General features: G+C 36.5%; 1 protein-coding gene across 1 annotated transcript; it reads right to left on the bottom strand.

The window, feature by feature from the left end:
* Positions 1-389: 389 nt before the first annotated feature.
* On the bottom strand, positions 390-21,788 carry LOC106058037 (uncharacterized). Its single transcript, XM_056009663.1, has 9 exons — positions 21,695-21,788; positions 20,149-20,289; positions 19,041-19,204; positions 17,831-17,931; positions 15,322-15,457; positions 10,980-11,126; positions 9,046-9,352; positions 3,596-3,771; positions 390-1,118 (listed from the first exon to the last, which is right to left on the bottom strand). The coding sequence occupies exons 1-9, from the start codon at positions 21,786-21,788 to the stop codon at positions 531-533; spliced, it is 1,854 nt and encodes a 617-aa protein (XP_055865638.1). The 3' UTR covers positions 390-530.
* Positions 21,789-27,970: the final 6,182 nt, after the last annotated feature.

Here is a 27,970-nt window from a genome sequence, read left to right as displayed (position 1 = left end):
TTTAACACTCGACCTAAATTTTTAATATAGAACTCTTAATATCTGGTCTAGATTTACAACCAGATCTATATTAGATTTACGTAAAAATATAAGTAACTTTAAATTAACTCTGTTGTACGGTAATACGAATGATATATATATAAATATATATTTATCTGCCGAGTATTGTTAGTAGGCGTATAAACTATAGGCCTACGTGCGTATCAGATATCATGATAATATATATATAAGTTATTATTAATGTTATGCGAGGCTATGTAATATAACTACTCAAACATAACAAAAAACAATGAGGCTTTGATTTACTTGTGAACATTGTATAGATATTTTTACGAATGTTTAATGACTTTTATAAATATGTAGCCTAAACTACAAAATGAGAACCCTATATAATATTTATATATTTATATTAATATATATATATATTGTATACAAAGAACAAAAGGAAGGCCAATTCTAGATATTTTTTTGTCTGCAAAAGAGACTATAACTCAACAGCAAATAAATCTGACTAGATCAAGAAGTCATTGTCAGCTGTGTCGTCTGAAACAACTTTTCTTAACGCACTGTATACAAAATCGGATAAGAAAAAATATGTCTGAAGAAGTCACGGTGACTGCCCAAATGACCAGGAAAGCCACGCCTCCAAAGCCAATGACCTTGCTGGACGGTCTGTCATCCCACATGCAGTTCTGCCTCATCCTGTAGGTCAGCGTGTCCTCGAAATGGACCAGAAGCTGTCCTATGATAGAGTTCAAGAGAGAGTCGACTTCGTCCTTGGAGAGGTTCATGGGAATTCCCAGAGGGTAGCAGACGACGCTTGTTGGTGCTGCTGCTTCTGTCGATGAAGTGCTCGTGGTCTCCGCGATCGTGCTGGCCGGGAAGCCAGAGTTAGTTGCCCTTGTGGTGGTCTTGGTGACATCAGACGAAAGAGAGACGGAAGTCGTCATCTGAGCAGCAGAGGATGTCGTCATTTGGGCAGCAGCGGATGTCGTCATTTTGGCAGCAGTGGATGTCGTCATTTGAGCAGAAGTGGATGTCGTCAATTCTGGCAGCAGTGGATTCCGGAACGGATCATCGTCAGATAGGTCAAGGTACTTCAAGGCAGGAAACGACCACTGTTTGAAAATAAAAGAAACTCTCAAAAGGTTGAATCGAACATGAAATTTCAGTATTATGCTCTAAAAAACAAAAAAGGAAACAAACATTTAAAGTCTAAAGCGATGCTAGAGCCTCTTCATTGGTCAAGTTTGGTTTATTATAACAAGAAACTGAAAGTAAAAAAATAAACTTATAATGAGCAAACAATAAACTATAATGGATTCAGAAATTAACAACTAATGAGGCAACATTAAAATAAAATTTAACCCACAGACCTATATACAGTATATCTAGAATGGACATGGAGATCATTAAACACTCAAAAAAATGTGAAAAACTTTTAAAAAAGAGGAAACTAAGCCTTGTTTTTTTTTTTTTGTAAAGAAATTAGAAGTAAAGATTGTTTTCAACACTAACCTATGTAACATATAATTTAATGTATAGATCTATATCTAGTATTGTAACAGCTAAAATAAGATCACTCTCGTCTCATAATTATTTTTTTGCATAAAAACAAAATCAATCTATTTAAATGTACATTAGATGACTAAAATCAATGAATTATTTCAATATTGCTTGTGTTGTTAGAAACTAACAGGGAATGGCTCCATTTCATGAATTTACGTGAATATATATAGTTCTGTGATTAATACATAACAATCTCTATATATTGGTCAGTGATCTGATCAATCGAGGATAAGAATTAGTTTCGTTTTCCAGTCTAGATATAATATATATAGGTCTGTGATTTAATCCATAATAAATTGACTTCTACTAGATATTAGAATAGGGTTTTCTTTCTGTAAGAATGCTACTTAAGTCGGATGAACATTTAACTTCATAGTTTTATTTCGTTCCAGTCTTTCTTTTTAATTAATGAAGAATAAAAAACACTTGATATTGATAAGAAAACTTAATTTTTATTTCTCTGGACCGACACAACAGAAATACTGTGACATAATAAGAGATTAAGTGTCTGTCTATTTTTTGAAAACTATTTTACACACAGAGTCTAGTGTTGACATCAACTGAGAAATGGGATGTTCACTTCTATAGCATCTTGGTTTTAAAACAAACAGTTATAACAAGGGAAATAAATACCATTGACTAGGGACAAAAGGGCATCAATCAATGTATGAACACTTTTTAATGTATATATTTGTTAAGACTATCACGTGAGTATGTTTAGGACGAAATAAACTTTTTTTTTCAGCTTTAGCGCCTCCCTCCTTTCTCCCCACCCCCAACACACACACACATACACAGAGAGAGAGAGAGAGAGAGAGAGAGACAAAGACAGACAGAGACAGAGAGAGAGAGAGAGACAAAGACAGACAGAGACAGAGAGAGAGAGAGAGACAAAGACAGACAGAGACAGAGAGAGAGAGAGAGACAAAGACAGACAGAGACAGAGAGAGAGAGAGAGACAAAGACAGACAGAGACAGAGAGAGAGAGAGACAAAGACAGACAGAGACAGAGAGAGAGAGAGACAAAGACAGACAGAGACAGAGAGAGAGAGTTATCCAAACCACTACGACCCTCAGGCATATTCCCTGTGTTAATGTTATTCCCTGTGTTAATGTTATTCCCTGTGTTAATGTTATTCCCTGTGTTAATGTTATTCCCTGTGTTAATGTTATTCCCTGTGTTAATGTTATTCCCTGTGTTAATGTTATTCCCTGTGTTAATGTTATTCCCTGTGTTAATATTATTCCCTGTGTTAATGTTATTCCCTGTGTTAATGTTATTCCCTGTGTTAATGTTATTCCCTGTGTTAATATTATTCCCTGTGTTAATGTTATTCCCTGTGTTAATGTTATTCCCTGTGTTAATATTATTCCCTGTGTTAATGTTATTCCCTGTGTTAATGTTATTCCCTGTGTTAATGTTATTCCCTGTGTTAATATTATTCCCTGTGTTAATGTTATTCCCTGTGTTAATGTTATTCCCTGTGTTAATGTTATTCCCTGTGTTAATATTATTCCCTGTGTTAATATTATTCCCTGTGTTAATATTATTCCCTGTGTTAATATTATTCCCTGTGTTAATATTATTCCCTGTGTTAATATTATTCCCTGTGTTAATAAGTGCCCCCTCCCCGTTTTCAGACCTTGCGATCTATGGGGGCAGATGATCGTCTGTTTACACAGACGCCGGTAAACGAAAATGTCACGTGGATAATTATAATAATTAATACTAATAATTTAATTTATAGAGCGCTGTTAACAAACAAATTGTAGGCTCAAGGCGCTGTAATAACATTACACACATAAACACGAGAGCTAAAATGATAAACTAATGACAAAAAAAGTTTTAAACAGGTAGGTCTTAATGTTCTTCTTGAAAGTAATGTAGCATATAGTCTGTCTGAGATCAATGGGGAGTGAGTTCCAAACCTTCAGAAGCCAAGCGCTATGTCATTCAGCCCTTTCCCTCCGGTTGCAATACTTTTAACCAGATTTCGACTAAAAAAAACCCACAATGTCCACTTACGTGAAGCGGCAGCCTGTTCGTGATGGACTCCACTGATCCCACGGCGTGGCAGAACTCTAAAGAAGAGCTTGCTACTGTCTGGGAGACGTATGCTGCAAACACAACGCTTGCGTTTCTGAAGCCGAGGTGATGCAAACCTTGAGAGAGGGTAATGTTACACCCTGTTAGCGACGCCCCTGGAGAAGAAAGGCAGTGAATCAATACAATGTCATTGCCATGTATCTCGACTGAAAAAAAAACATGAGCATGTCTTATGGAGATTGTGTGGCTGTATTAGCCGATGTATTCTGGTGTAATTACGAGTGTTTCTTAAGTCAGATGAAGGCAAAAAAAAAACAAGATTACAAAGAGAGTTTGTGTTACACAAACTCAGAGGCGGCCCCCGTCGAAGTCGGATCCCTGTCGGATCTGCATATTCGCAAATAATATTCAAGAAGTGATTTAATTTTGATGTAAAATGTTTTACACGTTTCGGATGTTCCTTCAGAGTTGAAGATAATTACTTCCTAGTCCAAACCTCCCGCATAACGACGGGGGATGGGAGCGGGCAGGGTTTGAACCCTGGGCCATCCATAAATCTGAAGGACAGTCCAGCGCGCAAACCGCACGACCAGGCAGCCATCCGATGGTCAAAAGTAATAATGTTTCAAGTTTCAAAGATTCATTTGCCGTAAATTTAAATTTAAATTTAATAAAAAAAATAGTAGATTAGTTTTAGTATATTAAAACATTACAATATTGATCAAAACGTTTGGAAATGAAAATCTACACTTTTTTTTTTACACTTTAAGTTTAGAAATTGAAATTCTACATCTTAATCTAGTCTATTTTAGTCTAAACTAGATCTAGAAATTCTAGATCTAGACTCTAAAATAATTTTAATTAGAATATAAATCCAGATCTAGATATACTGTAATAAAAATCTAGATCTAGTTTAAAAAATCTAGATTAGATCTAAATCAAGATATCATTCCTTTTTTAAACGCGAGTCACATAACGAGGCTTAATAAACATTACTATACCGAGTTCTTTTTTCATTTCATTTGAAGAATTAATTCCATATAACGTCAGAGGGAAAAAAAAACACTACGTCACACGGCCTAGCTAGACTAAAAATCGCCTTCATCTATAAGAGCCATTTATCGAGTGTTCATAGACTTTGGTGCACCGAGTGCGTTCTTTAAGCATTTCATTTAAAGAATTCATTCCATATGACGTCAAAGGAAAAAAAACACTACGTCACACGGCCTAGCTAGAATAAAAATCGCCTTCATCATTACGAGCCTTTTATCGAGTGTTCATAGACATTGGTGCACCGAGTGCGTTCTTTTAGCATTTCATTTAAAGAATTCATTCCATATGACGTCAAAGGAAAAAAAACACTACGTCACAAGGCCTAGCTAGACTAAAAATCACCTTTATCAACACGAGCCATTTCTCGAGTGTTCATAGACATTGGTGCACCAAGTGCGTTCTTTTAGCATTTCATTTAAAGAATTCATTCCATGTGACGTCAAAGGAAAAAAAAAACACTACGTCACACGGCTTAGTTAGACTAAAATATGTTTTCATTAATACAATCAATTTTTTCGAGGGTTAATAGACATTGGTGCACCGAGTGCGTTCTTTTAACATTACATTTAAAGAGTCCATTCATATGACGTCAAAGAAAAAAAATTCCATTACCTCACAATAGGCTAGTACCGGTACCATAAAAAAAAATGTCTTTATTTACACGAGATATTTAACGAGGGTTCATAGACATTGGTGCACTGAGTTCTAATAGATATTATTTAAAAAGGATCAAAGCCACATTATTTTTGCGTTTTGTCTGTCAGTCGGTCTGTCCGTTATCTTGATATAAAAAAAAACAACTAAAAGTTATTAAAAATTGATTAACCTTTATTTTACGTTTCAAAACATCGCAATAATTTTTAGGTATGAACACAATTGAAAAGTTTATATAATAGATTGTTCCGGATGTTTGTATAAATAGTAAAAGAAAAAGAGAATTTCAGATAAATGTAATACCGTTAATTAAATTTTTTGGATGGTCTCGTATAAAAATTAGATGTACTACAGCCACGTGGAGAGATTTTCATACCTTACTTTGGTGTTTGGATTCTGTTTTCCTTAAAAATCGGAACATAATATTAACGATAATTAGATTTTTTAATGTTTTAGGTAGAAAGTTAAATGTACTGTAAGAGAGTAGTGAGTTAAAATATTTTTCATAAAAATCCGTAAAAACATTATTTCGTAAATGAGAAGATTATTTGTTTATTAATTAGAAGAGGGAGTTCAAACAATTATTTGGCGTTAGTAGATTTTTAAATAAATTCGGAAATTTCTGGCGACGATTTGTAAGAAACAAAATCCGGAAATTTCTTTATCGATTATAAAACTTCTATGTTATGTTTTACAAGAAAATTAAATGTCTAAAAAGTAATTTTCAGTAATCAATTCTAGTAAATTACTTTTTTTAAAAGCCTTATGCGATTTTAAACAATCATTAGGCATAATTCATGTTTTATAAAACAATATCCGGAACATTTTTACACTTAATGAAATATAAGTCAGTATAGAGATTATGATTTAGCATTAATATGCTATTTACATAAAAAACGGAACAACATATTATTGATAATGTGTTTTTGCAACGTTTAAGCATGGAAATTGAATGTAATATAAGTTAGAAGAGCAAACAAACATTTGTTGGCGTTGATTAGTTTTGCACACAAAAATCCGGAACAATCAATTTTAGATACTTAAAACTATTGAGATGTTATGGGAGGAACATTAAAGGGTAAATCAGATTTTCAATAGCTTTTAGAGTTCTAGTTTTTTAAATCTAATCGTGACGGACAGACCGACCAACAGACAAAACGCACAAAAATAAGCTTCTTTTATTCGGATGGGGGCACTAAACAAAAAATAAATAAAATCTGATTTTTAAAAAAAGTTTAAGGAATTGGTTTAGCACCTGATCATGTTGCGACGTTACGCTACTGCAAGAAAATCGCTGCATAAAAAGTCCATTTAAAAAAATGTGCGTGATATTTACATACAAAGTGCATTATTAGCCTTTATAAACAAACAGAAATATTTTCTTTTAATTTTAGCAACTAGTTGACCAGAAAAAACGTCTTTAACTATTATTTGTATTTGTTGTAAACATTTCCTGTACATTTTAAAAATATATTTGACTTAGTGATACTGAAAATACACAAAAATTGTCCATCTTTGTTAGCATATTGTAACATTGCCTCCCTTACATTTACGTAATTGTTTTAGAATTGGTGTATTTTTATGAAAAAATCGCTTGCATAATTAATTTTATAAATTAAACGGTTTGCTTTTAGAAAACCAAAAGTAGCCGTTGCACCTAAACTTTTCAAGCCGGATTTAATGATGAAATACTATTTTTCATATCTCTTCTAGTTTTCGAGATCTGAGTGTGACAGACGGACAGACGGACAGACGGACATTTTGCACAAACCTAATAGCGGCATTTTCCCCTTACGGGGGCCGCTAAAAAGTGGATGAACCGCTGATGAAAGTCAAGGCTGTAGGAGACGAAATGATGTGTTTTCTTGTAACTTTAATGTGATTTCTATTTGCTTTAATTTGTTTAGTACTTATTGTTACACTTTTTTGTAACATATACATCTTCTTTTGGAATTGAAAGCTGTGTATAAAAAATTCTATGGAATTGAAAGCTGTATATAAATAATTCTTTGGAATTGAGAGCTGTATATAAATAATTCTTTGGAATTGAAAGCTGTATATAAATAATTCTTTGGAATTGAAAGCTGTATATAAATAATTCTTTGGAATTGAAAGCTGTATATAAATAATTCTTTGGAATTGAGAGCTGTATATAAATAATTCTTTGGAATTGAAAGCTGTATATAAATAATTCTTTGGAATTGAAAGCTGTATATAAATAATTCTTTGGAATTGAAAGCTGTATATAAATAATTCTTTGGAATTGAAAGCTGTATATAAATAATTCTTTAGAATTGAAAGCTGTATATAAATAATTCTTTGGAATTGAAAGCTGTATATAAATAATTCTTTGGAATTGAAAGCTGTATATAGATAATTCTTTAGAATTGAAAGCTGTATATAAATAATTCTTTGGAATTGAAAGCTGTATATAAATAATTCTTTAGAATTGAAAGCTGTATATAAATAATTCTTTGGAATTGAAAGCTGTATATAAATAATTCTTTAGAATTGAAAGCTGTATATAAATAATTCTTTAGAATTGAAAGCTGTATATAAATAATTCTTTAGAATTGAAAGCTGTATATAAATAATTCTTTGGAATTGAAAGCTGTATATAAATAATTCTTTGGAATTGAGAGCTGTATATAAATAATTCTTTGGAATTGAAAGCTGTATATAAATAATTCTTTGGAATTGAAAGCTGTATATAAATAATTCTTTGGAATTGAAAGCTGTATATAAATAATTCTTTAGAATTGAAAGCTGTATATAAATAATTCTTTGGAATTGAAAGCTGTATATAAATAATTCTTTGGAATTGAAAGCTGTATATAAATAATTCTTTGGAATTGAAAGCTGTATATAAATAATTCTTTAGAATTGAAAGCTGTATATAAATAATTCTTTAGAATTGAAAGCTGTATATAAATAATTCTTTAGAATTGAAAGCTGTATATAAATAATTCTTTGGAATTGAAAGCTGTATATAAATAATTCTTTAGAATTGAAAGCTGTATATAAATAATTCTTTGGAATTGAAAGCTGTATATAAATAATTCTTTGGAATTGAGAGCTGTATATAGATAATTCTTTAGAATTGAAAGCTGTATATAAATAATTCTTTGGAATTGAAAGCTGTATATAAATAATTCTTTGGAATTGAGAGCTGTATATAAATAATTCTTTGGAATTGAAAGCTGTATATAAATAATTCTTTGGAATTGAGAGCTGTATATAGATAATTCCCTGGAATTGAAAGCTGTATATAAATAAATAAAGGTTTAAGTTCACTTTTGGTTTAAACAAGATATTTGTTTAGATTTTTAATCTAGTTCTGTTAAAAAAACAATAACACGCCTAGAAAGGTTTAGTTGGACTAACTATCTGGAGTTACAACTTAACAATACCAGTTTGACTTACTATCAAATTTAGTTACAGTTACAACTTTAACAGTTGAGCTAGCTATCTGGAGTTACAGTAAAAAAAAATCAACTTAACACTTGGGCTAGCTATCTGGAATTTCAAATTGACAATCAGTTGGACTAGCTTTATTTAGATACAACTCAACAATCAACTTATCAATTTGGCTAGCTGTCTGAAGCTACAACTCAACAATCAACTTATCAATTTGACTAGCTGTCTGAAGCTACAACTCAACAATAAACCTATCAACAACATATATCTTAGTAGCTACCTCTAATCCTAAAGTTATCAGGTACCTTGAATAACTACACAGTATCCAAGGTCAAAGCTGAAGCCATTGACGGTAAACGATTGTCTCTGGTCAGTTGGCAGGACAATGTGTATAGTCTGCCCAGCCTCTGCCACGTAGACGTCATAGTTACTTTTCCACAAGGTGTCCGGCAGCAGTGAGGTCACGCAGGCTCCACTTCCGGACAGCCTCGTGACGTGAAACGGCTGCTGCGACTCACTCTCGAAGAAAATAAACCCATCTGTCGGAAGTATCAAATCTGAGAAAAACCCAGCTTTTGAGAGATGAATTGTCTCCGTTTGGTTTGTGTATATCTACGGAGAAAATACAAGAATGAACACTCATAACTAAATAGGGCTAAATAAGTTGTCAAATTTGTTAATACAGACAAACTTCCAAGAAAGGCGTTATAAAAGAATGATATATATATATATATAATTATTTCTTTTACCTGACAACACAAAAATCAATTTAAAAAAACAAACGATTAGTTAATTAACTATTATTATTATTTTGTTTTTGATCTCAACAAGGGAAAGAAAATTGTACGTGACTAAAGTGATGGTATAAGCAAAAAAAAGGCGCCTTCACAGGTTGCCGCTCTAGATTGAAATAAACAATATATATGTCACGTACACTGTATCTATATTTAGCAACAGTCTATTAGCTTGTCGGCACAAGTTTAGTTAGCTCGGGGAAAACCAGGCATGCATTTACTTTCAGTTTCAGAATGTATATGATTGGCTTCGAAATGTTAATTGTTGTATGTTGAGCTGCATTTATTGGTTAATCTTGCAGAGTAAAGTTGTTGATCACGTGATTACGCTCTAGTACCCGGGCAAGATCCAAAATCGCATCAGTCTTGTTTTGGAACGTGTTAGTGATAACATCATGTTTTGTATGGAACGTGAAATAGAGAACATGTACCTTTTGTATTAGAACTAAGTGTAGATCAGTTATTCTATTCAAGTACATTTAACCATTGTAATTATTTGTGAATAGCTTTTTCAAGTTCTGAATTAAAGTAATTGTTTTTAGACGAAGAGTAGTTTCTCCATTGAATACAATAAAATACTTAGATCGTATTGTCAAATAGTAACTCCTAGATCTAGATGATCCTTTTATCAACTGACAACTTTACAATCCTCGGCAATTACGATCATTGATGGTGTGATACAGATCAAGATAATCTACAACGTGACATCCATTTTAGCATCTTCATAGATCTTGACATCTGACATCCACAATTGATAGATTGTAACGTCAGGCACCATTGATTGAACGTGACAATATAATTATACAATCTTCTCAAGCCATAAGTACCTCACAAGCAGAGTGGTTATCACGTCGGCCTGAGGAGGCGTGAGCCACGATTTTGAATTCAGGCCCCCTCCCCCATTTTATTGTAAATGCTTTTAAAAACCGATTACTGTAAAATAAACCCAGATATTCCCTTCTTTCTCCCCCACCCCCTCCCCCATTTTCCCAACTGGTCCAGACAAGTGATAAGATCAAAGCGTATTGAGAAACCTAAAATGAAATAACGCTAAATTAATACAATTGGTACACATATAATTAATCGCAAGGATTTATTGCTGTTGGTCTAGATCAAATTTAATGACATGACTGATCCAGACTAATTAATATTAAGTACACTTCGAATAAGCTTTGTTTTGTTTTTTTAAAGTATTTTTTTAAATTGTTTTTCTTGTTTCACACAGGAATTCCCAACAATTTTAATTTAGCTGTCCGCAAGACTGATGTCCAAAATACTAGAGTGTGCTAAAAAATTCCACAATTCAAAATCCCAAAATCTTCACTGAGATTCGACGACCCCCCCCCCCCACCCCCTTCGGCTTGGAAGTCTCCTCCTCCAAATCCAGAATTTAGTCGAATAAAAAAAAATTCGACAATACAACATCAAAAAAAAAAAAGACTCACTTTGATGTTCGTATTATCGTACAGACATAAGAAGCGATACTTTGCGAATTGAGACGGTCCCAGGGGAGGCCCTGAAGGAAAGGACACATACTGGCTGGTCAAACTGTCCACTGGGATAGCCATGTCCACGTTACTATCCAAGCTGATCTGTGCAAAAAAAAAATTTATTTTTTTAAAATTTGTATGTTAAAATTTTGAGTTACTGTTTCCCTCTATAAAGGTGACGCCCTGTCCTCGGTTACATAGTACTGATGTTGATTATCTCAGCCGAAGGGAAGTTAATTGCACACATTGCATACTGAAGCTCTGAATTTAGCCAAGAAGATTGGCAGATTTTTTTTTAGTCAGGGGGCAGTACTATCGCAGAGTTACCTAAATCAATAGAAATTGTGTCGCAAATGATGATAATACTAAGAAGAAGAAGAAGAAGAAAGTTCTATTTCACAATGTTTGTATGCATGCCCTTTATTGGTTATTAAAGTCACATTTCTTATTCCATATACTGTACAAAAAATAATCCCTAGTGCTTTCGGTATCATGTAACGTCTTGAATAGGTGTACCTATACTACTGGAATAATTAAGTAGTGGTCACCACGTGAATTTATCTCTATTAAAAAAACAAGCAAAGTGGTCCGTTAAGGGAAGAGTTCAGGAAACACTGACACTGACCTGACTTTGCCAGGAACGCGAACATCTTAGCAAAGTTTCAAGTCTTTAATTGACGTTATGACTAGACTGGCTATGGATACTCGTCAGACGTAGTTATAACGTCTGTAAATTATAAGATAATAGTTCTTTCTTTCTAAACAGAAGTAGTGAGAGAATGGAGTCCAGCACTTTGAATTCTCTCTTTCTTATCTTATCTTATAAAATACAGACGTTACTTCAAAAAAGATAAGATTATTACGTCCTACGCGTGTTCCTAAGCCAATCTAGCCCACTAGCGGATCCAGAACTTTGGAGTGGGGGGGGCGATTTTTTTCCAAACCCTAACCCTAACGCCCAGTAAACCCTAACCCTAACCCTATTCATAAACGTGCGTACAGCACACAGCCTATATAAGAATAAATAAGCAGTATTTCTCAGTATTTTCATGCATTCTTCACTGCAGAAACGCATTCTCCTGACATCTACAGCTCTTTATCCATCAGTGGAGTTCGGGGCGAAGCCCCTACGCCAAAAAGCGTTTTCTTGCATTTTTCACTGCAGAAACGCCTGCTCCTGACATCTACAGCTCACTATTCATCAGTGAGTTTCGGGGCGTAGCCCCGACGCATAAAGCGTTTTCATGCATTCTTCACTGAAGAAACGCATTCTCCTGACATCTACAGCTCTATATCCATCAGTGAAGTTCGGGGCGAAGCCCCGACGCCAAAAAGCGTTTTCTTGCATTTTTCACTGCAGAAACGCCTGCTTCTGACATCTACAGCTCTTTATTAATCAGTGGAGTTCGGGGCGAAGCCCCGACGCCAAAAGCGTTTTCTTGCATTTTTCACTGCAGAAACGCCAGCTCCTGACAACTACAGCTCACTATTTATCAGTGATTTTCGGGGCGTAGCCCCGACGCATAAAGCGTTTTCATGCATTCTTCACTGAAGAAACGCATTCTCCTGACATCTACAGCTCTTTATCCATCAGTGGAGTTCGGGGCGACGCCAAAAAGCGTTTTCTTGCATTTTTCACTGCAGAAACGCCTGCTCCTGACAACTACAGCTCACTATTCATCAGTGATTTTCGGGGCCTAGCCCCGACGCATAAAGCGTTTTCATGCATTCTTCACTGAAGAAACGCATTCTCCTGACATCTACAGCTCATTATTAATCAGTGGAGTTCGGGGCGAAGCCCCGACGCCAAAAAGCGTTTTCTTGCATTTTTCACTGCAGAAACGCCTGCTCCTGACATCTACAGCTCACTATTCATCAGTGAGTTTCGGGGCGTAGCCCCGACGCATAAAGCGTTTTCATGCATTCTTCACTGCAGAAACGCCTGCTTCTGACATCTACAGCTCTTTATCAATCAGTGGAGTTCGGGGCGAAGCCCCGACGCCAAAAGCGTTTTCTTGAATTTTTACTGCAGAAACGCCTGCTCCTGACAACTACAGCTCACTATTCATCAGTGATTTTCGGGGCGTAGCCCCGACGCATAAAGCGTTTTCATGCATTCTTCACTGAAGAAACGCATTCTCCTGACATCTACAGCTCATTATTAATCAGTGGAGTTCGGGGCGAAGCCCCGACTCCAAACAGCGTTTTCTTGCATTTTTCACTGCAGAAACGCCTGCTCCTGACAACTACAGCTCACTATTCATCATGGATTTTCGGGGCGAAGCCCCGACGCTAAAAGCGTTTTCTTGCATTCTTCGCTGAAGAAACACATTCTCCTTACCTAAAGCTCATTATTCATCCTATTAAAAAAGGACCTTTTGAATAATATTGTACTTGAAAAATATTCTAATTTGAATGTATACGCCCTTAATACATTGCAAATAAAACCGATTTGTTCCTTGAAAAGAGCAGATACCCCACATATTCTGATTAAGGCTTTGAGGATCGCCGCCGAAAAAAAATTCGATAAAAATATTCAATAAAATTCAAGCATAAATTGTGAGTTGTAGTCCCAAATTTAACTAGAAAAATATTAGATTGAGTAGAGGTTGGACAAAAGGCTACTCATCTCAATCGTGACTCTTATACTGAAAATTTTTGTTTGAATTCTAACTTTTCCAAAGCAAAGTCTTTCTTAAAATAATTATGATAAATTCATGTGAAGTTACATAAACTCTGTCTGGAAATGGGAGGGGCGGTAGAATGAAAACGATTTATCCTCGCTCCTTTTTATAATTTCTGCTAATGATTGCATTTGGCATTAAAGAATAAGGGTGGGGCCACTCGATACGAGAATTTAATTTATAGCATATATAAATTATATTAGTGGCTGATTTTTTTTTTACATTTTGTAATTTCTTAACTATAATACAAAAAGAAAAATTATTGCTTTGTCCGAGGAGGGAAAGGAGATGGCATGTATCGCCCCTTCCACCTTTTTCCTTTTATATTTACTAATCATAAAATTTGAGATTAGAGTGTGGTGCGACATAATATACAAATGGTTTCACATATCAATTATATAGAAATTCAACTATTTTTGTTCACAAACTATGATTCCTCCATAAAAATATGACCGCCCCCCCCCCACTCAGAGGGCTAGAGCGGGGAGGGCAGTACATGCAATCGCCCCCCCCCCCCCCTTACCCCACCGAATCGGCCAAGATACCTGAAGGAGAGCGACATAATATCAAATTTATATATCAATGCAACTAATCTTGCTCACAAACTATGATTTCTCCATAAAAGTAGGATCGCCCCCCCCCCACACACACACACCAATCGGACAACAGGGGAACGACATAATATAAAGATCGGTTAAAATATCAATAACAAGTTTTAATCATATAGATATTTAATTGATTCTTTTGGCAAGCTGTGATTTCTACAAATAAATTGGACCGCCCCCCCCACTCAAAAGTTTATGGTTGGGGGGGGGGGGCGGATTGATGCTATCGCCCCCTCCCGACCCCACCTAATCGGCCAACATACTAGAGGGGGGGGCGAAATAATCTAAAAATAGTTTGAAATATAAATAATTAGTATATATTATTAACATAAGTAATAAATTCGTATACAAATTGTGTGACTTCTATACTAAAATTCGTCCGCCCCCCCCCCTTCGGGGGGGGGGGTCGGCCGAGTGGGGGGGGGCGATCGCCCCTACCGCCCCCCCCCTGGATCCGCCAGTGATCTAGCCATGCATGACTTAAATTCTGCCAAGCCATTGGTTTTCCTGGCTGACTCAGGCAACCTATTCCATGCTGTAATAGCACCAGGAGAGAAGGAGCATTTGTACAAATTTGTCCTAGCACATGAAACAAGGAATATGCCTTTATCTTCGAGTCTTTCTGAGTATTTTATTAAATTTTGTTTCTGTATTAGAAGATTGTGATTCAGTGTTTTATGTATAATTGCTACTTTTTTTTCCAAATTCTTCTATCCTGAAGGCTTTCGAAATATATTGATTTTTCTAAAGGTGTTACTATAGTCTAATGTGAATATTCGTTTGTTATGAATCTCACTGCTCTATTTTGTGTCTGTTCCAGTTTCTTAATTCTTTCTTAAGTTAAGGGGTCCCAAACCGAGAAGGCATATTCTATTATTGGCCTAACCAAAGTTAAATATTAGTTATATTTCCTTATTTGATGTGTAGAAATATCTTACAATGGTTAACTCCCGTTTCAATGGTTAGCTCCCCTTACAATGGTTAATTCTCCTTCAATGTTCAACTTACACTGTGACTGTTGCTGTTTCCCAAATAGACGGCGACACTTTTTGTACAATAGACAAACGTCCCACTAAAATCCTCATCAGATATCAACTGAACACTTTGCAGACTCTTCAAAGTCAACTTCAAAGATCGGATTTGCCTAAGTAACAAAGAGAATATTGTACAACTCCCTAAAACAGCCTTATAGATTAATCGCTAATAAAAGTTTAGAAAAATGAAAACAATAAATTATGCTAAAATAAAGAAAAAGTACGTGAAAATATTTCATTGTCCCTTAGAGACTCCTATTTTTTTTTAAATACTAATTTTTATTTCTTTATTTATTTAGTAGCAACAGCTGAAGAAGCAGGGGCTGCAACCTTATTGCGGGGCTATGGGGCAGTGCATTCACGGAAACCATTCCTAAATCGTCTAAATACAACTTTGAGATGTCTCATCCTGCCTGTGCCTGTAGTCTTTCTCCTTTCAGCTTTCTTTGACCAATTGTAATGCCATGGGCGAGGACCTGGATAAGCACACCTAGGGCATGTTTTGTTCTGAATGTGAAGGACTCTCTGTCCACACCTTCCGGTTTTGTTGTGCCGTTTACCAAAACTTGATGTACCCTTGGTCATTTTGTTCGACCGGAAGAACCAAAAGAAAGAAACTCCTATTTTAGGAAACCTCAGAATTTGCGCCATTCACTTTTAGCGTTATCATCATAGGAATCCTTGGGCCTGAGGCCTCTTTTCTTTGCCTCTTTTTTGGGCCCTTTTGCCTCTTTTGTGGGCTTTTTTAAAAAATGTTTTTAAAAAGTTTTTTATTTGTAAGTTCTCATAATTCACAAGTATTAAATCATAAACAATTGAAAAGTGATTAACCTAAAAATATAATAATAATAATAGAAATACTATTTAATATCAAAGACATACTACCTAACAATTGAAACCACCAGAGACAGAAAAATGACATACCCCAGAACAATCAACACAATATCGAATATCCCTGACCCCCAACACCCCATTTCTGGAATACTGCCTGAGTATTGTACAAGCATATGAAAATCAAACTAGATAATTCTCTACCCTAAAATCAATAATTTTTCTAAATGTCAATTCTAAGTGATTAGGATCAAACACTTTATTATTATGTAGCCCAAACAAGAGTTCGTGCTTTATCATGGTACTAGCCTGGCATTACCCGAGGCCTGCGGGTCTAAGTTTGTGTTCACTAATGTAGTGGATTGGATTTAGATGTATGTTAAACTTAGCTAATGATCCTTTCACGTTATTTCTCTTTCGCTACGAAAATAAAATTAGGTTTGCGAAAATGGGTTTACCCGAAGTCGATACATTCATATCTATTAAAAACGAAAAGAGCGATAGCTTTGTTAAATGAATGGAATTATAAAGTGAACAATTAAACAAAATAATTTTTAGTACGGGATTCATGAATGAATATAGATCTAGGCCTATCTCAACTCGGCTTCGCAGCTTTCGTAAACGAATGTAGTCTCTTAAAAATGCTTTAGAAAACCAAATTTTAATGTTTATTTGATCAAAATATGAAATGAATGGACTATAATTAGTATGTTCATGTGTTAATGTATAAAACTATCTGTGCGAAGAGAAGTTTTATCATCTTAGTGTTGAATTAGAGTTTTAGATCTAGGGATGGGATTATAAGGTAAACAATTAAACGAATTAATTTTTAGTACGCGATTCATTACGGTATTGTCTAATGAAAGAATGTTCGTCAGGAAATCTGTAGTCACAGATATAAGGAACTAATTTATGTAAAAAATGCTTTTGAAACACAAAATTGAAGGTTACTTTTATTATATAATGAAATCAATGGATCTTCTTTTGTATTTGCATGTGTCAAAGTAAAAAACTATCTGCGCAAAGTGTATTTCTTAAAATTAGATCTAGGTCTAAATCCTTTCGATCTTTTCTCATGTCAACATTGTAGACATGGCCTAGATCCATAAAATACTATAGCTGTAATAGAGTCGGACAACTTTATTTTTTTTAGGGTCTTAAGTTTGTTTTAGGGCTACAATACATACACTAAGGTCTAAGTTGGTACCCAAGAAACATTCCTGTCAAGTTTTATCAAGATTGGTCAAGCGGTTTTGATGTCTATAAGTAACATACATACACCTCACATTCTACTTTATAGCATAGATAGTGCTGAAAAAATGTGTACAGAAGTTTTTATATGGGTTTTAAAATGTGTAATTTTTTTGGTCAATGTTTCCGTATTCTGTATCCCGGATGTAGCAAAATCTTTCTCTATTTATAGATTTGCCTCCATTTTATGCAAATGTCCAATTAATCTATTTCTATATAAAATAAAACTGCATTTTGTTTTGTATATTTGTTGACATTGAAGAAACAATTCTTTCAGCAACAAAGTATAGCAAGAGAGAAGATGTTTCCCCAGCATTCTTGAACAAAGAGAAATTGCATTTGGACGTTTACTACGATTTGAGTATCGGAGATTTCTTTACGTAAGAAATTTCACAACTTACTGGAATATTAACTCATTGACCACAACTGTGAAAGGGCGTGTCGAGTTTCTTGGAAACCTGACCTTGACCTCTGTATCGTCATTGAGAGCTGTGACCGTCAGCTGTAGAAAGGAACAGAGAGAAGATTATGCTTTTTAGTCATTAGGAACTCATGGAACTGTCTTTACTATTCTACGTTCCAATTTCTCTTACGGACCAGTAGTCGGAGGAGCAAAATTAGTGATACCTTTCAGGAAACGCAACTCGAGTCGGGTCTCAAACTTGAGCGTGACCAATAGTTATAGAAGGTATGAACACTGACCTGTGACTTGGCAACACTCTATTGGTCTAAACTGCCCACAGGCTGCGACGTCACAGGTCAGTGATTAGGCCCTCTATAACGATTGGCTTGACAAGAGTCACCTTGTCAGGTAAAGTAAAGAAGTAAAATCGCCCTTTCAAAACTTGTGATCTATAGGGCAGATGATGCAAAGGCCAGCACAGTGACCAACCGCCTTTACTTTTCCCCAACTAATGTCATCATTAGAGCTGGGTGGACGCAGAGGCACCCAAAGATCCTGAAATTAAAATCCCAGTCTTCACCATGATTCCAACCCATGACCCCGGTTCAGAAGCCAAGCGCTTTGCCGCTCAGTCATCGCGCCTTCCCTTGACAGGTAGACAAGATGTATATCAACCAAGCATCCCACATTCCATTTCGTGTGAACCTGTACAGATACACAAAGCCTCGCCTTAATTTGAGGCCTCCACGTTCTAAAACTACAACAACTTGACAAAATTTGCATATTCTATATAAAAAATCTAACTAAGCAATATTAGTTTCAAATAACGTCCTTAAAGGGAAGCTATCTCGCCTTAAAACTATATTCATCAATAATGTTTAAGTTATTTCCATTAGTGTAACTGAGTAACAGTATTTTAAAATTATATTACTTCAGTGAATTTACACGAATTTTAAATCAAGTTGTTGCTGAACTGAGAATCAGTGCATTGTTTGAATGGATGAGCTTGAAGACGTTTACTAAAGACAAAATAAGGAACACAGACGTTTCTTCAGTGTGTTGTAATATTTATATATATTTCCCAGGCAAGTGATTCAATCTTTATATCATAAATATAAAATTATCAACAAAGATTGACACTAAAGAAAACAGAAAGCATCAAACTAATCACAAAGCACTAGTTAGTTTTTCCTTTTCCAAATACTCACCCTGTTACCGGTGCTAGGGGTTGCTGGGTTCATCACAAAGAAACCGGAAGCGGAAGCCTGGACCGGAAAGACCAGCGAGCTAGCCACATGATTTGCAGATCGGAAGTAGACCACCACTGTCACGTGCTTGGTGGCCTCTAGCAGAACCAGAGTTCGGAACACACCTGCAGAAATGAAAACATGCTAGTTTCTTCGTTTCGAAAGACACAAGAATAGAGTGCATATCTAACAGGTTGATAGTTCGAAAGGAAGGTAAAAAGAAGAGATTTGCGAAACGTGTTCAGAAGTTTGTTGAAATGTGTGCCTGGAGATGTGTTTGTCTGTTGGGGGGAAAAGATGAGATAGACGGAAAGACCAGGTGAAATTTAATGTCCACTTTATATTGCTTACTTAGTATTGAATATGATGGGGACTTGGTTTTGTGGAAAGCGCATGGAATTCGTCACGATGGTCCCGTGTTTGAACCCTGCTTGCTACACTGTATCATATAGCATGGACACTTGGTTGTGTGGCTTTAGCTTCGGAATTCCTTATGTTTGTGCTGTGTTCCAACCCTGCTTGCTACCATGTATCTGAATGTATCATATAGCATGGACACTTGGTTGTGTGGTATGAGCTAAATGTACTTGAAATTTTGAAATTCAACCACTTGTTGTTGTTTTGTTATTGGTACGAATGATTCACTGCCAATTTTTATCACTGTAATGTAAGTTTCCTTCTATTTTTCATTAGCCTTTCTAAAGAAAGTTAGTAAGTCGATGGCTGCCTGGTCCTGCAGGTATTGTTGATCCCCGGAAAGTTTGGACTAGGATAGAATTATCTTCTAAATATGAAGGAACACCTGAAACGTAAAACATTTGTACTAGCAAAACTACAAAACTAGAGTTTTTTCTTCTTTTCCTCTTCCTCTGGGAATTCAGGTATCTCTGAAGTCTAGCCATAATCTCTAATCAGATGCCAACTAATTAACCCCCAAGGCTCGAGAGATCAAGAAAGAGTTATAAGTGAGGGGTAGTGCTTCAGTTTTTATGACAACCTGGTCGAACTGACCGAGAAACTTAGGTGGCCTATGGAGGAGGTGATGAGACACAAGACGATATTCCCTCACCTGAGAGTTTTGCCATCTGCAAGCCATTGTCTATTGAGTACGTCGCCTGGCGGTATGACGTCACCCAGTCGTATGTAGTAACATCGTCTGTTTCGTTACTGAAGCGTTGCGTGACTCGAAGATAGGTCACCCTCTGTTCTCCTGCCAACAGACAAAACACATTGGGATAACTGTCTTAACACACTGGCAACATAGCGAAAACACAGAGACAACACAGAAACAATATACCAAAAACACAGCGAAAACACAGAGACAACACAGAAACAATATACCAAAAACACAGCGAAAACACAGAGACTACACAGAAACAATATACCAAAAAACACAGCGAAAACACAGTTTCTAAGTCTCTGTCTAGAAGATTTGAAACTGCAGGACTACAATGTGCACAAATATTGTCATTTACCATTTCAAGAGCAAACAAAATCAACACTTCCTTTATTTTGTACACCGGATACACCAAATGGCTAGCTATTTATAGTTCATTCTTTTATTGTCCGGCTTCTGCATCGCTACCCAGGGTCATGTGACTATCCGCTCCTCCCAGAACCCGTCCACATCTTTTTCCATTATCGTTCTCATAAACAATTCTAGATTTAGAATAAGCTCCATTTATGTTTCCCCTTATAGGGTCAGGTTTTTGGATTCTATGCTGGGCTATATAAACTCTGGTACTAGTTTAACTATATACACTTGAGAGGGAACGGACTTACACCGGATAAGGCCCTAAGCTTTTTGAGATAGGAGCCTCTTGTAATCAGCCTTAGGCATCTTTTTTCTTTGACTGAATGTAACCTTGGAAACATGTTGGGGTCCTTAAACTAGTAGGGGCCCTAAGCTACAACTTTATATTGCCTTTAAGTAAATGCAGCAGTACTCTTGAGACACGTTCGGCAGCCAAGCGCTTAACCATTGAATTCTTTCTGAAAAAAATAAATTAAAAATATGCCATCAAAGGTTTTAATTCCACTTGTTCAAGTTGTTAAATACTTGGTCATTGGGTTGTAGCTCCTGACAGCTAGTCCAACTAAACCGGTGGAGACGTATTCTATTGTAGATGTCAAACTTGAATAAAAGTTTATGAAACGTTAGCAAACGTCTTTTTAAAAAATGTAACTTTTATGAACAGTAAATATAGTTCGTCCATCCTGGTTCGATGATGACCAGTTTTGTCATCCAGGGGGCTGAGGGCTTTACACTGAGGTTTTGAGCCTCCTCGTGTGGCTTGTAAGACCTATATGAGCCCGGAATGTTAAACTGCACACTGGCCTTGTTATTTTGTTCTTTGTCGCTTTTCTTCTGCCAGCGCTGTTCTGTTTTCCTCAGCAATTTGTACGCCAGTTATTCACAGCGCGACGCCAAGATGCTCTGTCATGTGCTTCTTTCTCCAAGGTGGCTGAGTCAATGCTGAAGGCTTTCAGAGAAGCTTTAAGGGTGTCCCTGAAGTGTTTTCCTTGTCCACCTTGTGGCGCATTCCTTCCCTCAATTGGACATACAGAAGTCGTTTATGGATACGGTGGTCTTCCATTCTGCAGATGTGTTCTACCCATCGTAGCCTGGACTGCTTCAGGATTGTGTGGATGTTTTGCGGGCCCGCTTTTCGAAGGTTTCAGTGTCTGGTATTTTTTCTTGCTTGCCATTTAACATTCAGTATTTTTCAGTGACAGGTCATGTGGAAGTGGCTCTGTATTGAATAGCTAATACACAGATTTCAACTCCAACAACGTAAATGTTTGAAAACACAATGGACATAATTTCTTCAACAGCTTAAACAAAGTACAACACTCTCTAAAAATTAAATGCCTTTCTGTCCCTCGGCTTTCACCCCTCCCTTTCTCAACTCAACTACAACAGCCTTCCTCGTGGTTACATCACAATCCATTAAGATCATAAAGATTAATTATCCGCCATTGTTTTACGTAGGATTACAACAGAAACACGCGAGCACACTAGATAACAATACTGTACCTGATGTTATTATAATCTGATTCCGTGTCATCAGCGATGTACTTCCGCTGTCAGGGACAACAATTAAATAGGTCACAGTCATAGCGTCTGTAAAAGATTATTCTATTAAACAATGACATGCATAGAACACGTGGATAAATAAATACAGGACCGGGCTCATTTGTGTACACAATATTTATACAGCCGATCAATTATATTTTTTTTATTGAAGATTGATATCACAAACGTTTTCCGGTTCGCAGTACAACTACTTATGTGGGCAATAGAAGAAGAAAGAAAAGGTACTTTAAAAAATATTGATAACATGGTCAATGCTTCCAAATCTGAGAGCATATTTTTTGTTTCATTCCTTGAAATAGATAGGCAAGCCACGCTTGCAGACAAACGCTGCACTATTTGTTAATTAACACTAAGATTTCAATTTTTTTTACAATACCTCTATTCAAGGCAAAACTTCAAGAAGCTTGAGGGTAGAACAGTGGAACCTGGACGCTGATCTCAAAAACGGCTCTAACGCTTTTCCTATAAATTTGACAGTTAATATATATCGCTGAGAGAAAGAAATACTAGCTCGTTGGCCTCATGGGGAAAACTCTAAATTGACAGTTATAATGTTTCAAACTAAAAACTAAATTAATGTAAATTTAGCTTGATGTTCGAATTGTTTTTTAAAATCTCACATTCATTAGTGATGAAGAGAAAAATAATCGCTCTATGAGTTGTTTCTTGTAAACCAGAATGAATAGAAGGCTGTGCTGCAAGTTCGATGTCATCCTGGCCAATAGTTTTTAACTTTAACATTTTTTTTTTACTTGGACTCTATTTACTATGAGAAATACTGAATTCTGAAGTTGAGAACGCAAGAAAAACTCTTGGTGTCGGGTCTCTGTCACGGATCTTGTTGAGGAAGTACCACCAACAAAAGTCTGATTAATACTGCGTTATAGAAATCCAAACCCTATTGGATATTTATAGGACCAAGTTTAAGATTCAGTCTTGCTAGATAATGTCAGGAAAAAATACTTTACGAAATGCCGTAACTGGGACCCCTAGTACACATTTTTTTATATTACCACCTATTATCCCAATTTTCAACATTACTCCCTTCTGCACCCTTACCACTATTGCCTCCTATCACCACTATCGCGCCCCCCACAATTGGCTCCTGTCAACACTATCGCCCCCCCCCAACTATTGCCTCCTATCACCACTATCGCCCCCCCCCTCCACACTATTGCCCCTATCGTCCATATTATCCCTATAACCTCCCTTTTCACCAAATTATAACCATTACCTCATTTACCTCCCACTATTGCCACCCATTCTCCCTATGCCCCAAATGCCTCACCTCATTCTAATCTTATTGCCCAGATGACTCCCTTTAGCACCTATCACCAATATTACCCCTAGCAGACTAGTCTCTAGTCCCCATCGTAGCCTATTCTTGTCAAACTCACATTTAATATATACAAGACAAAGAGGATAATTTTATCATTTGCTTGGGGAAGACGAGAGTACAGATGCACTTCACACCTCATAAACAGGGAAGGGGGATTGATTCTTAGGTATGAAGATTTATATTTTTTATATATCCAAGTGATGTTTTGATTGATTATCCGTTTGAACCGTCACTCTCAAATAGTGTTTAACAAAAGGGAATTTACTTGAAGTGGGTTTAGTGAATATGGGACACAGTCGATCTATTCTATTCCCAGTGTTTTTTTCAAGTTGAAAAATTGGACCCAGTTTGTAGTTGGCCTAGCACACAGACACACCTCCATACACATCCATACACCTATATACATGTATATATGTATGTATCCAAAGGAACGGCAGTGCCGATACAGTTTGGGGTCAGCGCCGTCTCATGTTCTGCCAGGTGTAGCGCTGGGTGCAGCAAACTTCCTTAGGCTCGCCAGCTCTTGATTTGTCCTCAGGGATGACTCCAGAAGCCTTTCCCATGATTAGGTATAGATGCAAGGCAACAGAGGTTTGAATTCAGAGTTTTCCTTCTCCTAGGTGGGTAGACAGCAATGGCTAGCGAGCCCCCCCCCCCCTTCTTCCCGAAGTTTACTGGTTAAGTCGCTAGTTACTCGCCATTGTGTGGAGAGGGGGAACTGATGTGTGGGCGACATCTTTCCGACCACAGTTAATGCCCAGGCATTCATGAGATTATCCATATCCATATATATATCCATATATTTATATATATATATATATATGTATATATATATATATATATATATATATATATATATATATATATATATATATATATATATATAAAGAGAGAGAGAGAGAGAGAGAGAGACGTCGTCAACTTACTTTTTTGACATAACGCACGAGCTTGGCTGCGGGTACCGTTCATGTCATTTAGTTGGATTTTCATTTCATAGACCCGCCATGCCACATTATCCTCGCCATTGAATGTTGAGTAATCGTTAGGCTCGCCCATTCTCCAGTCGTCTATGGAAACCGGTCGATCGTCGGACATCCAGGTGAAGTTTCCCTCGTGCAGACTATCGTTGGCGCCAAGCATGATGTCGCTTAACATAACCGAATCTTTAGAGAAGATACAAGATCTTTTAAGTCAATGGGGAATCAATGGGGATGGGTCACATATAAGAAGATACATGATATTTGTTGTCATAGGGCAGGAATATGACACATGGTCTTTGTGGTCAATGCTAGCAATACGACACATGGTCTTTGTGGTCAACGGGCAGCAATATAACACATGGTATTTGTTGTCAATGCTAGCAATATGACACATGGTCTTTGTGGTCAATGGGCAGCAATATGACACATGGTCTTTGTGGTCAATGGGCAGCAATATGACACATGGTCTTTGTGGTCAATGGGCAGTTTTCATAAAGAAGAAGATAAGTGGTCTTTGAAGTTAGTGGTCAGTAATATGACACATGATCTTTGTGATCATTTGTCATATTTTAAAACATGATTTTGTGGTCATAAAAAAAAAAGAAAAGTGGACATATTGTTAATTATTGTTAATTATTATATATATAAGTGTCAAGGAAACTATGACCATATATGGTAACGGTTTTGAATTGTTCGCCAACGTAGCTCGAAACAGTGGGAGGAGCAAGTTGTTGATCACGTGATTACAAGCTGGAACCCGGCGAACATGCAAATTAGCTTCAGTCGGTTGTAGATATTCATAGAGATAGGATCTAACTTGTATGTAGTTAAGAATATATATTTTATTCATATCAAGACTCAGATATATTATTGAATAGATCAGTTATTCAAGTACATTTAAGCATTGTAACTATTTTGTGTATAGTGTTTTCAAGTTATCAATTAAAGTAATTGTTTTTGAACGAAGAGAAGTTTCTTCATTGAATTTAGATTGTACTTAGATCATATTTGTCAAGTTGTAACGCCTAGACCTAGATGATCCTCTTATCAATTGGCAACATTCTATATGATCGTATCATCAACATAGATCTGTCTACTTCTATACGATCATCTTATTGAAAGATCATTTCAAGATCCTCGGCAACACAGTCATTGATAGTGCAATATAGTTCAAGTCTGATCGTGACATCTGGCACCATTGGTGACACGTGACAGTGGCACCATTAGTGATTGTGACAATAAGTAACAAAATGGTATTGTAACCATTAATAAAATAAAAAGTAGATGTAGTCAATGGACTTATGTAAGAAACATGGTCTTTTCGCTGAGTAACTTCAATGTATTACTGAAGTTTTTTGTTCGCGTTTGAGAGATAGTAACATCTCAGATCAATTTAAACCAAAGCTGATAATCTCCTGTTTCAAAATCAATGTCCATACTGACTAAAGATCTCTAGAGCGTTTCATGGAAATCTCTTCGATTCCGAAGTTTTAATGATGGCTGCAGTGTTTCACATGACTACGCAAACCCATTTGCGACTTGAATATTTTGTCACAGCTAATGTACACAAATCCATTGTCCGCTAGGGGTCTGCTTTAAGTATTCTATTCGTCATCTGCGCATGTCTTCAAAAATGGCTTTTCTATTTCCTGATGTGTGCCCCGCGACTTTCGAGAAAGTTTTCTAGCAGTTTTATTTTATTTTATTTTGTTTTTTCAAAGGCCATCTCTTGTTTTCTACTTTCCTCTATGCCAGTGAGGGGATAATGGCTCCAGAGTCGCTCTTTATAACGCATTCGGGTAGGAGGGCAGCTCCACAGCGTTTAATCCATTCACATCTATTTGATCGATATTGTTTAGTAGCCTGGTCATCTAGCCTAAATCATTTGGTCTTACAGGCTTAACAAAATCTGTTTAGAATAAATGTTTGAAATGAGCGTGGTTTCCTTGTTTATAAAAGCACTTAAGTTCTTAATATAGCTTCCATCGACCCTTTTAAATGATAATACTAGGCTTACTATTGAAACTTCGCACAGAATCATGAGCTACAGTCAGTCAATGAAATCAATTCTTAAATTTATTCTTGAACGACTAAGACGAGATATAATCAGAGAGGAGAAGGTGCCGCTATCACAAATCACTTAAGATCGATAACAACATATCGATATTTGATACATACTCCCACCTGATTGTACAACCGTGTTCCTTTTATTCACTTCCCCCCTCCCCACATTTTATTTTCTCATATCTAGTCACTCACAAAACCAAGAGATTAGAGACAGGGTTACTGTAGCGATTGGACCCCATGATGACCTGCTTAAAAAAAAAGAAAGCTTTATATCTATGGCCATATTACAAGATCTTTGGGGCTCGCAAAGATCTTCCTTCAGGGAACAGTACCAGGATAAAGAAGAAGAGGCAGACAGAGAAAGTGATGGGAGGATAACATAAAAGAATGGACGGGCCTGCCATTGAAAGAGGTTCTAACTAAGGCAAAAGACAAAGAAGAATGGAGAAAGAAGGTCGACGAGTCTTGCATGGTGCCCCAACGATCCAATAGACTAAGGGATAGGTAAAGGTAAAAAGGTAAAACACTTACAATAGAAGAATGGAAGGAAATGGTTAATAAAGAAATATCATGCTACAATATAGGATGGGACCTTAATTGAACATAATGTCTGAATGAAGACCTTGCTTACTCACTTACGACACATTGAGTCTTCGGCTGTCTCCACAAACATCTGTCACTGGCAATGTCTGAAGCCTCTTCCCACCTGGTGCCCACTGCTCTGACGTCATCCATGAAGGTGTGTTGCCAAGTTATACGAGGACGTCCCTGTTTGCGCTTTCCTCGTATTGACCTCCATGTCATCGCAAACTTTTGGTATGCGTGGTTCATTTTAAATGAAGGCCTACAAATGACTAAATAGGAGCTCAAGACTTACCCTGAAATATCCCGAGGCCACTGCCTTGACCCACAGAGACTGCCATCCAGGTGATGTTTTGTAATATTAAAATATTTTTATTTAAGTTGATAGTCAAAGAGGGTTGAGAGACTTTAACGACATTAGTAGTTTCGTTCCACGATATTGTCGATGCTGTAAACTAGAGATACAGAAAAACAAGTGTGTTAACGCAAGTGAGTGAAAGAGAGAGAGAGAGAGAGAGAGAGAGAGAAAGAGAGAGAAAGAGATAAAGCAAAAGAAAATTTGATTTAAGTACGATCACGGGCGTAGCATCCCTGGCGCGTAGGGGTTCAATGAACCAGGGCCCACGACCATTAGGGGCCCATAGCCTGTAGCATAGCATCAATGGCGCAACGGAGCTCAGTGCGCTTGGGCCCATGACTCATGACCAGTTGGGACCCACATGAAAACTTTGGGACGACACCAAAGGGAACAAACTTTCAACAAAGTAATAACACTTTGTAAGAACCGATTTAAAAAATAATATAAAAAGCACCCTTATAATGTCCT

This window comes from Biomphalaria glabrata, chromosome 14 (genome assembly GCF_947242115.1).
Source record: "Biomphalaria glabrata chromosome 14, xgBioGlab47.1, whole genome shotgun sequence".
Taxonomy (NCBI): domain Eukaryota; kingdom Metazoa; phylum Mollusca; class Gastropoda; family Planorbidae; genus Biomphalaria; species Biomphalaria glabrata.
This window is presented reverse-complemented; position numbering and strand designations above follow the sequence as displayed.

What these genes read in the sequence shown, in the direction of transcription:
- LOC106058037 (XM_056009663.1), bottom strand. Translation starts at nt 21,788, where the DNA reads ATGGCAAGCAAGAAAAAATACCAGACACTGAAACCTTCGAAAAGCGGG. An exon ending in GCAGATGGCAAAACTCTCAG is followed by an intron (nt 19,205 to 20,148) that starts GTGAGGGAATAT and finishes TCATTTCTGCAG; the next exon opens with GTGTGTTCCGAACTCTGGTT. An exon ending in ACGATAATACGAACATCAAA is followed by an intron (nt 9,353 to 10,979) that starts GTGAGTCTTTTT and finishes TTTTCTCCGTAG; the next exon opens with ATATACACAAACCAAACGGA.